The 14,571-nt window shown below is 35.1% G+C and overlaps 1 protein-coding gene across 3 annotated transcripts in view; it reads left to right on the forward strand.

Moving 5' to 3' along the window:
- The window catches only part of LOC106867184 (uncharacterized), a 49,133-nt gene that overhangs the window by 30,622 nt on the left and 3,940 nt on the right, over nt 1-14,571 (forward strand). For all 3 annotated transcript variants that reach the window (XM_089348738.1, XM_089348740.1, XM_089348739.1), the window contains 8 exons: nt 1,482-1,624; nt 2,426-2,557; nt 2,895-3,005; nt 5,193-5,310; nt 7,011-7,118; nt 8,361-8,398; nt 10,203-10,371; nt 12,647-12,897. In XM_089348738.1, the coding sequence (XP_089204864.1) occupies nt 1,482-1,624; nt 2,426-2,557; nt 2,895-3,005; nt 5,193-5,310; nt 7,011-7,118; nt 8,361-8,398; nt 10,203-10,371; nt 12,647-12,897 (1,070 nt within the window). The remainder of the gene's footprint in view (nt 1-1,481; nt 1,625-2,425; nt 2,558-2,894; nt 3,006-5,192; nt 5,311-7,010; nt 7,119-8,360; nt 8,399-10,202; nt 10,372-12,646; nt 12,898-14,571) is intronic.

A 14,571-nucleotide genomic window follows, 5' to 3' on the forward strand; every position in this document is an offset into this window, starting at 1 on the left:
CATTGTCTTAAAGTTTCTTTGCTTTCTCTCGTTTTGCATCATCATCATCATCATCATCATCATCGTTTAACGTCCGCTTTCCATGCTAGCATGGGTTGGACGATTTGACTGAGGACTGGTGAAACCGGATGGCAACACCAGGCTCCAATCTAAATTTGGCAGAGTTTCTACAGCTGGATGCCCTTCCTAACGCCAACCACTCAGAGAATGTACATATTTACATATTTTATATCCAAATTGTGTTATTTAATATATCTAATTTGTTTATCCACATAATTTTCTCTCTCTCTCTCTCTCTCTCTTTCTCTCTCTCTTTCTCTCTCTCTCTCTCTCTTTCTCTCTTTCTCTCTCTCTCTCTCTCTCTCTCTCTCTCTCTCTCTCTCTATATATATATATATATATATATATATATATATATATATTATCATCATCATCGTCGATTAACGTCCGTTTTCTATGCTGGCATGAGTTGGACGTAAAAGATTTTCTCACTTTCCCGAGCACGAAACTAATACACCTGCTTGTTGTTCATACATCTGTCTTCATCTTTTGTTTTTCTCTAAATTTTAACTATATATACAATAATGTGTGTGCATGTGTGTGTATGTGTATGTATATATTCAATATATCAATGCGAATAGCTTGGAAATTACATGTAATTAAGATACAAATACAAATGGTGGTGAACCATCATTTGAAAATGAAGATTCAGATTTTTGATCAGCTGAATTCTGAAGTAATGTATAAGTGGTTGAGCATACCACAGACAACTTTTAATGTAATCTTGGACACAATCACCATGATTCTGTCCTAATGAGTGTAACAAGGCAGTAATTTTTTAATTACTGGAATAACTCATCTACATGGTTTCTCTATAGTTTCCATCTATCCAATTTCATTCACAAGTTATCTGCACCTACAAATACAAATAATTTCCTTTTAGATAAAGCCTATGCAATCTGGGACAGGTACAAAAGCATAAAGATAAAGTGCTGGCCCCTTGACTCCATCTTCATAAATTAAAACTTTATGACAGAAATTGCTCTGCTGTCCTGCTCTAAGCTTTTCTTTCAGTTTGCTTAGCAAAATATAAAATGAAATAGGTTCCATTTGTATTTAATAGCTGAAGGATATCCACCATCATAAAGAAATGCTCCAATTAAGAAACCATTCAATATATTCAGTTATAATTTCTGAGTTATCAGCTATAGCTAGGGCAACCATCAATAAAAACCAATTTATCTAAAAAACTATCCCACCTATGCATGCCTCAGTAATGCTACTCTTACTTCATAGCTGATTAATTAGCTGTATGTAGGATATACTGTAGTAAAACAATTCATCAGACAATCAAATAATTTCACATAAGCAAGGGTGGAAAATGTTTGTAATACTGTAAATATAAATGGAACATAACATGACAAATAAAATAAATATGAAATGAATTATGCAAAGTAAATGTCTTTCATTTCTTATCACAGTGGGACTGTAACTTTCCAAACAAAGATTAAATATTTGACTGAAGAATACTTTACTTGTGTTTATCGTGAGATTAACTGTTATAAGAGAGAATGTTCACATCGCTGTTATTGTACGTCACTTTATGTGACTTGTTCTAATACAAGTAAGTTATTATCAGTTATATTTCCTTTTTTTTTTATATGTTGTGATATATGAGGGTCGAGGAGAAAATAGTGTAGTGAACACCTGGTAACTTGAGACCATAATGCAGTTTCATTTCCCATTTAAAGTTGTTTCCCTATTTATAAGTTAAAAAAAAACAACAAAGTAACCACTTTACAACAAAATTGTAAGAATTAAATAAAATAAATATGTGAGATTGAAACAGTTGAACACTGTTTACCATTTCTTAGCTTCTTAGTCTGGTGAGATTATGTAGTTTTAATAACTCATTGGAATCATTTCTGAGAAATGCTTGGAAGTGAGAACTTGCAATAAAACTAAGAAACTGGAAAATAAATTGGTAGAAAATACTGTGCTAATTACATTAGTCTTAAGTTTAAAATATACCATGTTGTCTGAATTACATATTTTAGAAGTTGATAAAATAGCAGAGCTGCATTGAGGATTCAAATCAATTGACTCTACCATCTGCTCTGCATCAGGCCAGATAAGCCTGATATGTTTCTTCTTAACTAGTTCCTTGATTTATCTCCTCACTAACTACACTTACTGACCTGTTTATTTAATTCTTATAGCCTATTGCAACACTGTGTCATATGTTTCCTAGCTCAATATCTATCTTAACATCATGGTGAGAAAGCATCTGATGATATCTACATAAAAATTATAATTGATTGGTTGCCAGTCATGTGATCCATTGTCAACATCAAGTTCTATATATCTATAGAATATTTTATTATAGCTCAATTACATATTTGCTCTTTTTCTTCACATCTTCAAGCTTGTGAAGATGGTGAGGTTAAATGCCCTCCAGGTCGCAATGGAACCAATTCTGCAGATGTATGCATTCGCCAAGAAAGTTTATGTGATGGGGAGATTGATTGTGAAGATGGTACTGATGAAGAGATTTGTGGTAAGCAAATAAATATCTTGTTTTAATTAGAATATCAAATGATTTTATCATATTTAGCAAATTCGTCATCTAGACTACTTATGGTGACTCTGCTTATTAAACAACAGAAAGTTTCATTAAATAATATGGTATAATTGACAATATATCTCACAAGTTCAGTCATGTAATAGCTGAAAAATTTTTAATCATAAGTTTGAGAGATAGAGATTGTCTGCGACTAAATATCAACAGTGATGGCAACAGAAACAACAACTAAATGGACATCATATAAGGTTATAAAAAGTTTCATTAATGCAATAAGGGTGATGCATTTTTTATTTTAACTTTCTACTGTCAGATCAATGTACAGATGAACAGTGGCAATGCAGAGATAAGAAGTGTATCAAGAAAGACCTTCGTTGCAATGGTATTGAAAACTGTGAGGATGGTTCAGATGAATTTCATTGCTGTAAGTAGGAAAAAGGTTATACATTTTGACTATAGATATCAATCATTATGGAAAGAATCCTTTTCGTGTTTGTCACTGGTCCTCTATTATCCTTGGTCCTGAGCCAGTCATGCTATTCTGTCAAATTTGGGAGGAAGCCTCACATCAGAGGAAAGAACCAAATGAAGTACAGAGGCTGATGCAGTGAATCTGTCTTGTCATTTTGTACTTGGAGCATAGATGAGATGAATTACTCAACAAAGATGGATCACCACTTGAGGTGGAGGTTGTTTTTAATAGATCGATTTGGTATGGTGCATGACTGTGTCTTACCCACCAGGGTATTGACAAGAGCTAATCTCTTAGCTAACACCTTGGCTGAAATCTTTAACCCTGCATTTAGTAAAGTTATGGACATTATAGTGTTGAAATCACCCCTTTTGTTTAGATTCTTACTCAGTAGCACCATCACACCCTTTTCGTAGGACTGGGAATTCTCCTAGACAGCTGTCAAGTGGTTCCAGATCAAGACTGGCATATGAAGATAAAGCATGTAGAACAGATCGTTCAGCCCTGGTGATTTCTCCATCGTGCAGTCAGTCAGTGCTTCCTGTATTTCTTCAGCAGTTATTTCACAGGACTTTGCATCTTCACGTGAAAGCCATTGCAAGGTATCAATGTAGGTGGTAAAGCTCACCCTTGTCTCAGATCTAGCCTGTTCCAGACAGCTGAGTGAAGTGCCACTGAAAAGCCGCACATAGCTGCTTGGTATCGAGCAGCATGCACTCTTCCCTTTCTATCAATGGTTGTTGAGGATTGCTTCTGTCAACTTCCTCTTAGCCAGGTCTCAAATCCAGTTTCTGTAAACCTAAACACCGGGAAAAATACAATCAGTTTCCAGCAATCAGATAATGGTTTATGCAACCCATCTAGACTGACCATGCAGATCATAAACTTGTGGTATGTGTAACTGACAACTTTGAGTTGTAGACAACCTATATTATTGGTATCTTGGCTAAGAGAATTCTCAGGGTTGCAGACCTGGGTCAAGTATAGGCTGAGCTCTCACAGTCCTCTGTGCAATGCAGTTGGTGGATGTTCTACCATGGTGTTCTATAGACGATTAAAGGAGGTTAAGGGCAAAAACATCCTTGGAGAAACTCTGGGTATTGATGAAAATCATCTAGCTGAACACTTCCAAAGGGTTTTCAGGCCAGAGTTCATAGATAATTTCCAGAAATCTCTTGGATGGCAGTACTACTGGAGATGAGGGGTTGGGTGAGACTACTGGTTTGAGATAAACTCTACATGCATGGTAGTGTTATCAACCAGGTCTGCCTGAGATATGTGCGGTGATGAAACAGCCCAGTCTCCATTTGTACATTGTGTGAGCATTACTGATCTGTGGAGTTTGTTGAACAGTGACCATCATATGTGGGACAGATCCAGTTATTGGCTGACTTCATCATGAATATCATCTTGCTGCCTTCTTTGGGCTGAGAAGGGCAAGCAATTTGTCTCTCTCTGGTGGTAATGGCAGAAGAGGTTGGTAGACATGACTGAAAGGACTAAATCAGAACACTTTCCTCTTACCAGCCACATGGTTCTGGGTTTTGTTCCACTGCATGGCACCTTGGGCAAGCGTTTTCTACTATAGCCTCGGGCCAACCAAAGTACAAAGGAGAGAAATGCTGAGCAGTATTTTGTCTGCCGCTATGTTCTGGGTTCAAATTCCGCCGAGGTCAACTTTGCTTTTCATCTTTTTGGGGTTGATAAAAAGTACCAGTTATGTACTGGGGTCGAAGTAATCAACTTAATCTCTTCCCCCAAATTTGAGGCCTTGTGCTTCTAGTAGAAAGGATTATTATTATTATTATTATTATTATTATTATTAAGGTGGCAAGCTGGCAGAATCATTAGCATATTAGACAAAATGTTAGTGGCATTTCTTCTGACTTTATGTTCTGAGTTCAAATGCCACTTGGGTCGGCTTTGCCTTTCATCCTTTCAGGGTCAATAAAATAAATACTAGTTGAGCACTGGGGTTGATGTAATTCACTTACCCCTTCTCTCAACTGCTGGCTTTGTGCCAGAATTTGAAACCATTATTATTATTAGTAGTAGTAGTAGCATATGTCTATTTTGGAGAGATTTGCATGAGTTGAATATGGTAATTTTGTTTATGTTTTTTCTTTTTGTTTTTTCCAGTTAGATACATTGGCAAAACGATTAAATTATTTTACAACGACTCATATAAATATATCTGTGAAAACAACTTGAAAAATGAAAGAATTGCAAAACAGTTGTGTTCCTATGTTGGAAGAAGGTAAGAAAACTGAGTAATACCCTGTTTATTGTTTCTTCCTGTTAATTCTAAAAATACCAGTATCTTATTTTATAAGGTTATAATAAGATATATAATCATATTGGTTTCAAATTTTGGCACACAAGGCCAGCAATTTCAGGAGGGGTAAGTCGATTACATCAACCCCAGTACTCAACTGGTACTTATTTTATGAACCCTGAAAGGATGAAAGGCAAAGTTGACCTTGGCAGAATTTGAACTCAGAATGTAAAGTGGACGAGATGCTGCAAAGCATTTTGCCTGGCATGCTAATGATTCAACCAGATTGCTATCTTAAGATATATAAATACATTAAGAGAACTAGATAGAGACTGATGTAACTGAGTGTTAAGTACTTTTGTATCATCTGTTTTGATCATTTTGCATACTTAAATTTCCAAAATCTGTGAAAATGCAACCAATCTTAAAATGGAATAAGAGTTTTCAGCCAATAAGACTTTTTAGAAACTCAAGAAGTAACAAAGAGACGTGGCAGTGAAAGTCACCAAATTATGTTACATGTTTTTCTCCATGCAATGTACTAAAGATATCACAGTCAATTTTATCAAAGTCGTTGTTTTGAGTTGCAAGTATTGCAGGTTTGCTTGAGCTGTTCTTATTTCTATCAATGACACATTCACCAAGCAATGTGATTTATCTATGTGTTTCAGTGTCAAAGTAGAAGTGGAATCTGATGCATTTTAAGGCAGCACATCTCATATATTTAAATCTGTAGTTTATAGACTTCATTGTGGAATGAACTTCAACATTTAAATGAATGTGTATTGAGCATTTTTTTTAATCAAATACACTGAAGACTGTTGATAATTTAGTTGCACCTAGTATGTCTACAAACAACTGAGCGTTAATGATTTTGTAAATGTCAAAACAAATGTTGCCTTTTTTGCATTGTGAGACTTTGTCAGAAGTTACCATCAAACACAACTTTACTATCAAATGACACATCATGTTGCATTATGCCTAAAAATAAAGGATTTGATGTTTCAAATAAAGTTGATGGTGATTTCTGAATAAGTTTTTCAGATGTAGAGTTAAATGAAACATGACAGATTGATGAGCCATAGATTTTTAATGGAACCTTTGTGAATGAGCAGTTTTTCACTTTTGGAAAGAAATGCAGCAAACCCAGATGAGGCTACAGTCCATATGACTGGATCTTGTACTTGTAGCTACAATTTCAGTTTTTAATTATTTTGGATAGTAAAAATGGTTGCATTGATTTATCTGGTGCTAATTCAAACATACCATATCTAATTTGTTAGATCTATGTGACTCTAGGTTATGCATTTTAAAACAACTTGGAATCGTTCATGTCATAATATACATTTGGAGGTACAGCACACGTAATTTCATTATAATCTGCTATCGATCATGTATATATGTTGGAAGGAGTGAAACCTGCCATCAAGTTGAAAACTTTTCAGCATATGTGCATGAAGTAGGCCTCACCTTTGGAGTTCAACCTGAGAAACTCATTTCACCACTTTTCCAAAGATATGCTTGTTTTGAAACTGATCATATAATATTTTTGACTTTATACAGAAAACCCTTTCACAAGAGCATTGCTTGATCACATATATATATACACATAACTATATATCTCTTTATGTATACATATATGTAGTAATCTATCTCTTCACACTAATTTTTTTTCTTGTCAGTAATGGAACATTTGGTGATCCAATTCTAGGAGATGGTGTATTATTCACATCCAAGATCTCAAATAACACTAACCAGTTGATTCCAGGTTTTGAAACCATGTCCATAGGGTAAATATCATATATTCCCTCATGTTATTAGACATTTATGTTATGTTATGGCCTGTTATATAATATGATGCTTGGTTTACCATTGTGATGATAAAGTGAAATAGCAACAACTGTTACTTTTTTACACTGAAAATTATTTTTTTATTCAAATGTTTCTATCACACAATTTAAAGACTTCTAATATATGTAGAAAGCCTCATATTTTGAAGGTGGAGTATAATTAATTGATGGATTATATTGTCTTCAGTATTTGCCTGACACTTATTTTATTGTTCCTACCTCAAGGAATATGAAAGACAAAGTGCAATGTGCATAGATGGGTATGCACATTGATTGCAAAGGGACATAACTGAATACAACAAAACTGCCTATATACTTACATTTTTTTCTTATTCTTTAATCTTCCTACACTAAAGAAGTCATTCATATTGATTTTTTCCTTTTAGAAGTGGGAATAAATTGATCTAGCTGTAGCAGGAATGGTTTTATTATGGTTCAGTCCTTTAGATTCAAACTCCTTTCCATAAGCTAATGGAACACTCATCAACCATATATTACTTATCCCTGCTGTTTGTAGCTGCGAGTTGTATTTACACATGATGTATGTACTATAAATTGTCTCCCAATGCCAAAAGTATTCTGTGAAGTGGTACTTAACTCCCATCTTCATGATGTGATTCATATGAGAGATAAAGCTCCCCCTGGATAAAAAGCCAGACTATTGTAGATAACATTCTTATTTATCTATTTCTCACTTATTTTATTACTGATGATCTATTCTGAGTAACTATTTCCTGACAACTATGTGATTGAAAATTGACTGCAACAGATTTGTGCATACAATTTATGAGAAGGTTGTCCATTATTTACTTGGCTATCTTGCTTCTGTCTAGACACACTGCCTATTAGGTCAATAATGGATTCATTCATGTTTGAGAAGTGATTGCAATAGAACTGAAAGTAAGATCAGGTTATTAATACTGCCACTAGAATCAGAACTCAAAAGAATACATTCAACTTAATGCAATACTCATTAATTTTATAGCATTACCACAGATTTCAACAATCATCACTTCATAGTTATATTGACTGAATATGAGTCATCAATCCACTCCCACTAGTTTAAATTCCTATCAACTTGACAAGCTTCTACTCTCTAATAATGTGATTTGATGACATTCTAATTATGTGATTTTTAACAATGATGAATACAATGATAAAACTCTGACTGTTTTTCAATAGGAACTGCAGCATCATGGTTCTGAACTGCAATGAACAACGTAAGTTGACTTTAATTATCAATAATTTATGACAGAAGTATAAGGTTTAACATTTATAGAAAAGAGGAAAGATTGCATACCATTTATGCTTTCACCAAAGAAATTATTCTCTGAAACTCAATTTATATGGTAAGTCTGAAAGAGGAAAAACTAACACAAAACATGCATAGTAAATAAACATCTAAAATGCAAATACTCGATCTTTTGAATGTTTTGCAATTTCAGGTGAAATCTAGTCAGTGAGAGAAATTTTAGTTGTAGTTCTGGGAAGGAATGATTGAGATAAAATATTTTTGTAGAGAACCATTGAAACTTAGGTAGAATAGGAACTATGGTGGAGTTATATTTTAGTTGAAGGTGATATTTACAAGTTGCGAATGTAGAATGGAAACTAGTGTATTAATAGCAGACAAGAAGTGGGAGCAGGACACAGCTTTTCTGTGGGTGAGTATTAGTAACTGTTTGTTAATAAGTGTACTGTCTTCTTGGGAGTCTTACGTAGTGCAAATTATGCATGAAATGATACAATGGTTGATTTAAGAATTGGAGTTGGAAGATGGATAAAATGTTAGAATAATGGCCTAAAGATCACGTATGTAATAATATTTAGGTCCCATCATTATTAAAAGTTCTTTAATCTGTTTGTTTTGTAAATCAGTAATAATTTAACTTTAATTAGGCTTTTGAGAAAAGAAAGCAACACAACTCTTAAAATAATGGCTGTAGTAATTCATGTACGTGGGGTAATAAAAAATTATCTGCACTTTCGCCATAACATATCGCTATCATTGTCACACTGCCTGTTGTGCATGCGTGCTTATAGTTGATACTATTGTGGTCACGTGATCAAAGTTTGAGCTTGATCACACCATTTTTCTTTCTGGCTTTACAGGGTAAGCATGGCTGCTCCACTGGCAATGTGTACCAAAGAAGAACAAAGAGCAGTAATCTGATTTCTCTGGTCAGAAGGTATGTCAGGTGCTGAAATTCACTGGAGGCTTTTAGTACAATACGGGGATGCCAGTGATGAAAAGATTCAAGACTCAACCTTCCATGGGAAAGGTGATGCTAACCCTTTCTTGGGACTCAAAAGGACCTATACTGGAAGACTACTTGGAAAGGGGTGTACGATCAGCAGTGCAAGATACAGTGCTTTGCTGGCCAACAAACTGAAACCAGCAATTCACACCAAACGCTAAAGCCTATTGTCAAAGAAAGTTTTGTTGTTGCATGATAATGCATGCCCATATTTGGCTACCCAGACCAATAAAACCATTAACCAATTGGGGTTTGAGGTGCTGGAACACTCTGCCTACAGCCCAGATGTTGCCCCTTCAAACTATCATCTCTTTGGACCACTCAAAGATGGTTTACCAGATTGTTGATTTCCTATGCATGAAGATGTGAAGGAAGCAGTGCATAAATGGTTATGCAATCAACTGAAAACCTTCTTCTTGGTACGAATGTGCAAGCATGGGAATTTCTGGATCAAGTACATCGAAAAGGAAGGAGACTATATAGTAAAACGTTGCACTTGTTTATCCCTTGCTTTTGTGTAAATACATTGAAAAAACAAGAGTGTGTATAATTTTAGTCTCTCCCTCATAAATTTCCAATGTGTTACAATCTTTCAATCAGCATGAATTGTTACTAAAACATTTAATTTTTTTTAAAAAAAGCATTACATAGTACTTGACTAGCAAAATGACCAGTCTTATGGCAACAGTTGTTTTAAATTTTCATTTTCTTTATTTGTTTGTTAATTAATTTACTAATCAGGCAAAATATATTTTTCCTATTTCAGAATGTGGAAATCAAAATATGAACTTAATTGAACCCAATATTAGATATGGACAAAAATCTTTGGATGGTAAATGGCCATGGGCTGTTCAAATTTTTGCAAGTTCCAGATTGATTTGTACTGGAGTTATCATCAACAGTCACTATGTGCTTATTGCTGCTCACTGCTTAATGTAGGTACTTTCAATATATTGACAGCATTACCTCTTGTCTGTGTATATTCATTGAAGGTATTCTTGTGTCTTGTTTCAGTTGCTTTAGTCCCAAACCAACTACTTCTCATGTATTTATATAACAGTGCAACTCATCCTGGATTCCTTAGACTGTCATTGCAAATTCATTCAACTCTCTTTCACACATCAGTTTTTCTTTCAACCATTTTGTCTTATTCATTTCACCTAACATCATACACCCTGTTGAAAATACTCCAAAAAGCCTTTGCATTCAATGCCCTTTCACTACCATGTGATATTGCACTTAATACACAAGTAGCATACAATCTGTTCTCTTCTTGATGAAAATTTGTTATACATACATACATACATACACACACACACACGCATACATACATACATACATACATACATACATACATACAAGATTGCTAATGTATGTATGTGTGAGAGCAAAAAACTATTTCCCAAGTGTGTTGGAAAGTATGTTTGATTATTTAAACATGATGATTGGTTGTGACTACAACACTCTCCTGGATGTAGAAGTATTCCACTGAGGGTCTCAGCTTTGTATAGTGCAGGTTGTCATTGGAGGATGATGCATTTTCTGAATCTGAAGAGGTGGATCAGTCTTCAGAAGCAAAGTAAGGAGATAGTATGTTGGCTTTCTCTATGGAAGTACTACGTAGAGAACCACCGTAGTTGAGAAGTGGAGGAAAGAAAACTTTACAAAAGTGGTAGAAATTCTTTTTTGCACAGCACTAAAACAATTGGTCACAATTTAGGGAGCAAGATTGCCTGCTGGACCAGGTTGATGCTCAGAGGCATCTTTTGAGATCTAGATGATGGTCTCCCAGGAGTTTCAGCACTAGATAAAAACCATCTAATTTTTAGTGGAGAGTGATTTTTCTGTAAACATTACAGGTTATTTTTGCTTGAGCAACTGCAGTGCTGCTTTGAGGGAATGATTTCTTGGAGTTTGAGATTTGGTTGTATGTGGAATATGTAGAGAAACATGCTTAAAAGAATGGTTTTAGTATCTTGTTTAGCTGTCTCTGAGGGGGTCATGGTTGAAGCACATAAGATGCCACATAAGTAGTATAAAAGGAGTAGGACTTCAATCATTCAACTTATTTGAAGAAGCATTCAGTGTGGGATGAGGGGAGCCATTGTTTACAACATTGTTGCATGTGATAGACAACTGGTAGACAACAAGTATAATGTATTTATAGCTGTAAGTAGGGGTAAATGGGAGGAGACATAACCTGCAATGGACTCCTCCCCTGTGGATGTATTCCACTTCTGATCGAAGTGCCCTGATCCGGCACTATCGAAGTGCTTGAGTGGTGCTTCGGGCCAGTTCAGGTGCTGGTGGGGCAGAAAATTGTAAAAGTAAGAGGACGAGTACCTCATATTGAAAGGGCATGTGGCCCATGAGAAAAATTGTAAGAGGCCAAGTGCCTCAATTCAAGGACATGGTGTCATTTGTGGTAAGAGGCTGAGTGCCTCATTGTAAGGACCTTGAGTCCAAAAGAAATATTGGTGAGAGGTTTATTGCCTCAAATTGTAAGTTCACAGAAGAACAATGTTTTAGAGAAGCAGAGATCGGTGGGCATCTTCTGCCTTCCCTCATTAATATCATCCTGTTCATCATTCATCTCATCTCATTAATGTCTTTGTCCAGTCTGCAGCTACTCAATCTCTGTGTACGGAATTCATAGCCAATAAAATGAAATAAAGTAGGGGTAAAAGGACCTACAAAATGAAATCTATTGGACTGTTCAGATGCATCCTATTTCCAGTTTATCATCTGAGTAAAATAAGGAATAGATGTTTATGGATATGTTGACAAATGATGACAAAAATGGCTACTTTATATGTGAACTGTGGACTTTATAAAGTATACATAGGGCATTTGCACTAGATGTGGAAGAACTGTGAAGGCTGGTGAAAGAAATGACTTTTGAATGATTTGGTAAAATGTAGCACACAAGAGCAGGGAGACCTCATCTGAAGCAAACATATGTCATTGACTTAGTATTGGCATAGATTCTAAAGTGACTGTAAGGTTTAAAAGAAAAAAGTTTTCTGTAATTTCTGTGGAGGATAACAATAGAAGGGGTTGACTGAGAAAGATATGAGAAGTGAGGTCAAACATCAGATGTTAGGTGAAGTCAAATGCTGATAAGATGAACGTGAGACCCATCCAGCATGGAAAAAATATGACGACAATAATGATGATGTTGATGATATAACAATGTTTTCTTTATTCTAGATATGTAGACATATTTGATTATTCTATAAGAGTTGGATCTGTGAAGAAGAATCAAGGAACAAAATATAATGTGTTTCAATCTTCGAAGCATGAACAATTTGATAGCAGCAATTATAATAATGATATTGGACTGCTTTATGTAAAAAGTGAAATTAAGATGTCAGCAAATGTGCAACCAATTTGTCTTCCAGAAAGCCCTGCACCCAAAGACAAAGAATGTTATGTGATTGGATGGGGTATGAATGAAAAGGGTAAGGGAATTTATATTTTCTAATTGGTATATATATATATATATATATATTATTATGATTGACCGTTGACTGAACACTATTCAATTTTTTTTCTCCGTGTTTTTCTCCTTGTCTCCGTATTCTTTCTGTTGAAGAGCGTAGCTCGAAACGTCAAAGACTTTCCGTATTCCCGAGCGTCATACTAATATATACTTTTGTTATTTACACCACCTGTCCTCGTCTGTTGTTATTATTTGTATATTCTCCCATATATATATATATATATATATATCAGGTTGGTGCAAAGGTAGTGACTGATTTTTTTAGAAAACAGTTTAGAAAACAATGTTTTAAGAATATCACGAGTAATTTATTCATTTTTCTTTCAGATTCTGATTGTATTGGCCATAATCTTCTGCTGTATTTGCACCCATGTTTGTCCTATCAAAGATCACATTAGACATGTCTTACTCTATGAGTTTCATAAAGGTGTCAATGCAAGCACAGCAGCAAAGTCTCCTCAGAGAGTTTATGGGGATGATGTAGTGAGTGATAGAAGTTGCAGGAGATTGTTTTCTCACGTCTGAAGTGGAGATTTGAGTTTGAAAGAAAAGCCAAAAGAAGGTCGTTGAAAACAACTTGATTCTGAAGAGCTGGAAGCTGTTCTCACAGAAAATCCAACTGCTAGTTGTAGAGAACTTGCAGAACAGTTTAATGTAGCTCATACAGCTGTTCGATGCCAACTGAAAAGGATCAGAAAGGTTTCAGTGGTTGGAAAATGGGTTCCACCCGAGTTGTTTTCAGAGAATCTGCAACAGCATGTTGTTTGTTGTTAGTCAATGCTTTCACAACACCTTAAGGAACCGTTTTTAAGAAGGCTCATTACAGGTGATGAGAAGTGGATTCTTTACCATAATGTTAAACACCAGTGATCATGGATCAGTTGAGGAAGAAAACATACATGAGGATGACTTCATCCAAGGAAGATCATGTTGAGTGTATAGTGGGATATTGAAGGAATTGTCCATTATGAAAAGTTAGACAACAATCAAACAATTACTGCTAATCTCTATTGTAATCAACTTCATTGTCTGAAAGCTGCTTTAAACAGAAAGTGACCCTGCTTAGTCAAAAGAAAGGGTGTTATCTTTCACCATGATAATGCTCATCCTCACTCAGCTCAACTGACCAAAGATCTCTTGCAAAAGCTTGGTTGGGAAATATTGCTTCATCCTCCATATTCTCCAGACTTTGCTCCTTCTAATTATCACTTGTTTCGGGGACGACAGAACCATTTGAATGGTGTTAGGTTGACATCAAGAGAAGAGGTTGAAAATGAGTTGAATTTCTATTTTGCATCAAAACCTAAACAAATTTACAAGCATGGCATTTATTTTCTTGTTGACAGATAGAATGAAGTTCTAGAGCGCAATGGAAATTATGTTAACGAATAAATATTGTCTTAACCATGGGCTTTTTAATTTTTAACAAAGACTTTAAAATTGGCCATTACCTTTGCACCAACCTGATATATATAAATATATATGTATATGTATGTGTGTATATATATACATATATATATATATATATATATATATATATATATATATATATATATCTACTAGCTTAAAAGCCACACTCTGTGCAGACTTTTTAGCTAGCTCCTGCAGAGGGCAAATTAAGCCTGCAGCCCAA

This window comes from Octopus bimaculoides, chromosome 3, assembly GCF_046866305.1.
Source record: "Octopus bimaculoides isolate indiv1 chromosome 3, ASM4686630v1, whole genome shotgun sequence".
NCBI classification, from domain to species: domain Eukaryota; kingdom Metazoa; phylum Mollusca; class Cephalopoda; order Octopoda; family Octopodidae; genus Octopus; species Octopus bimaculoides.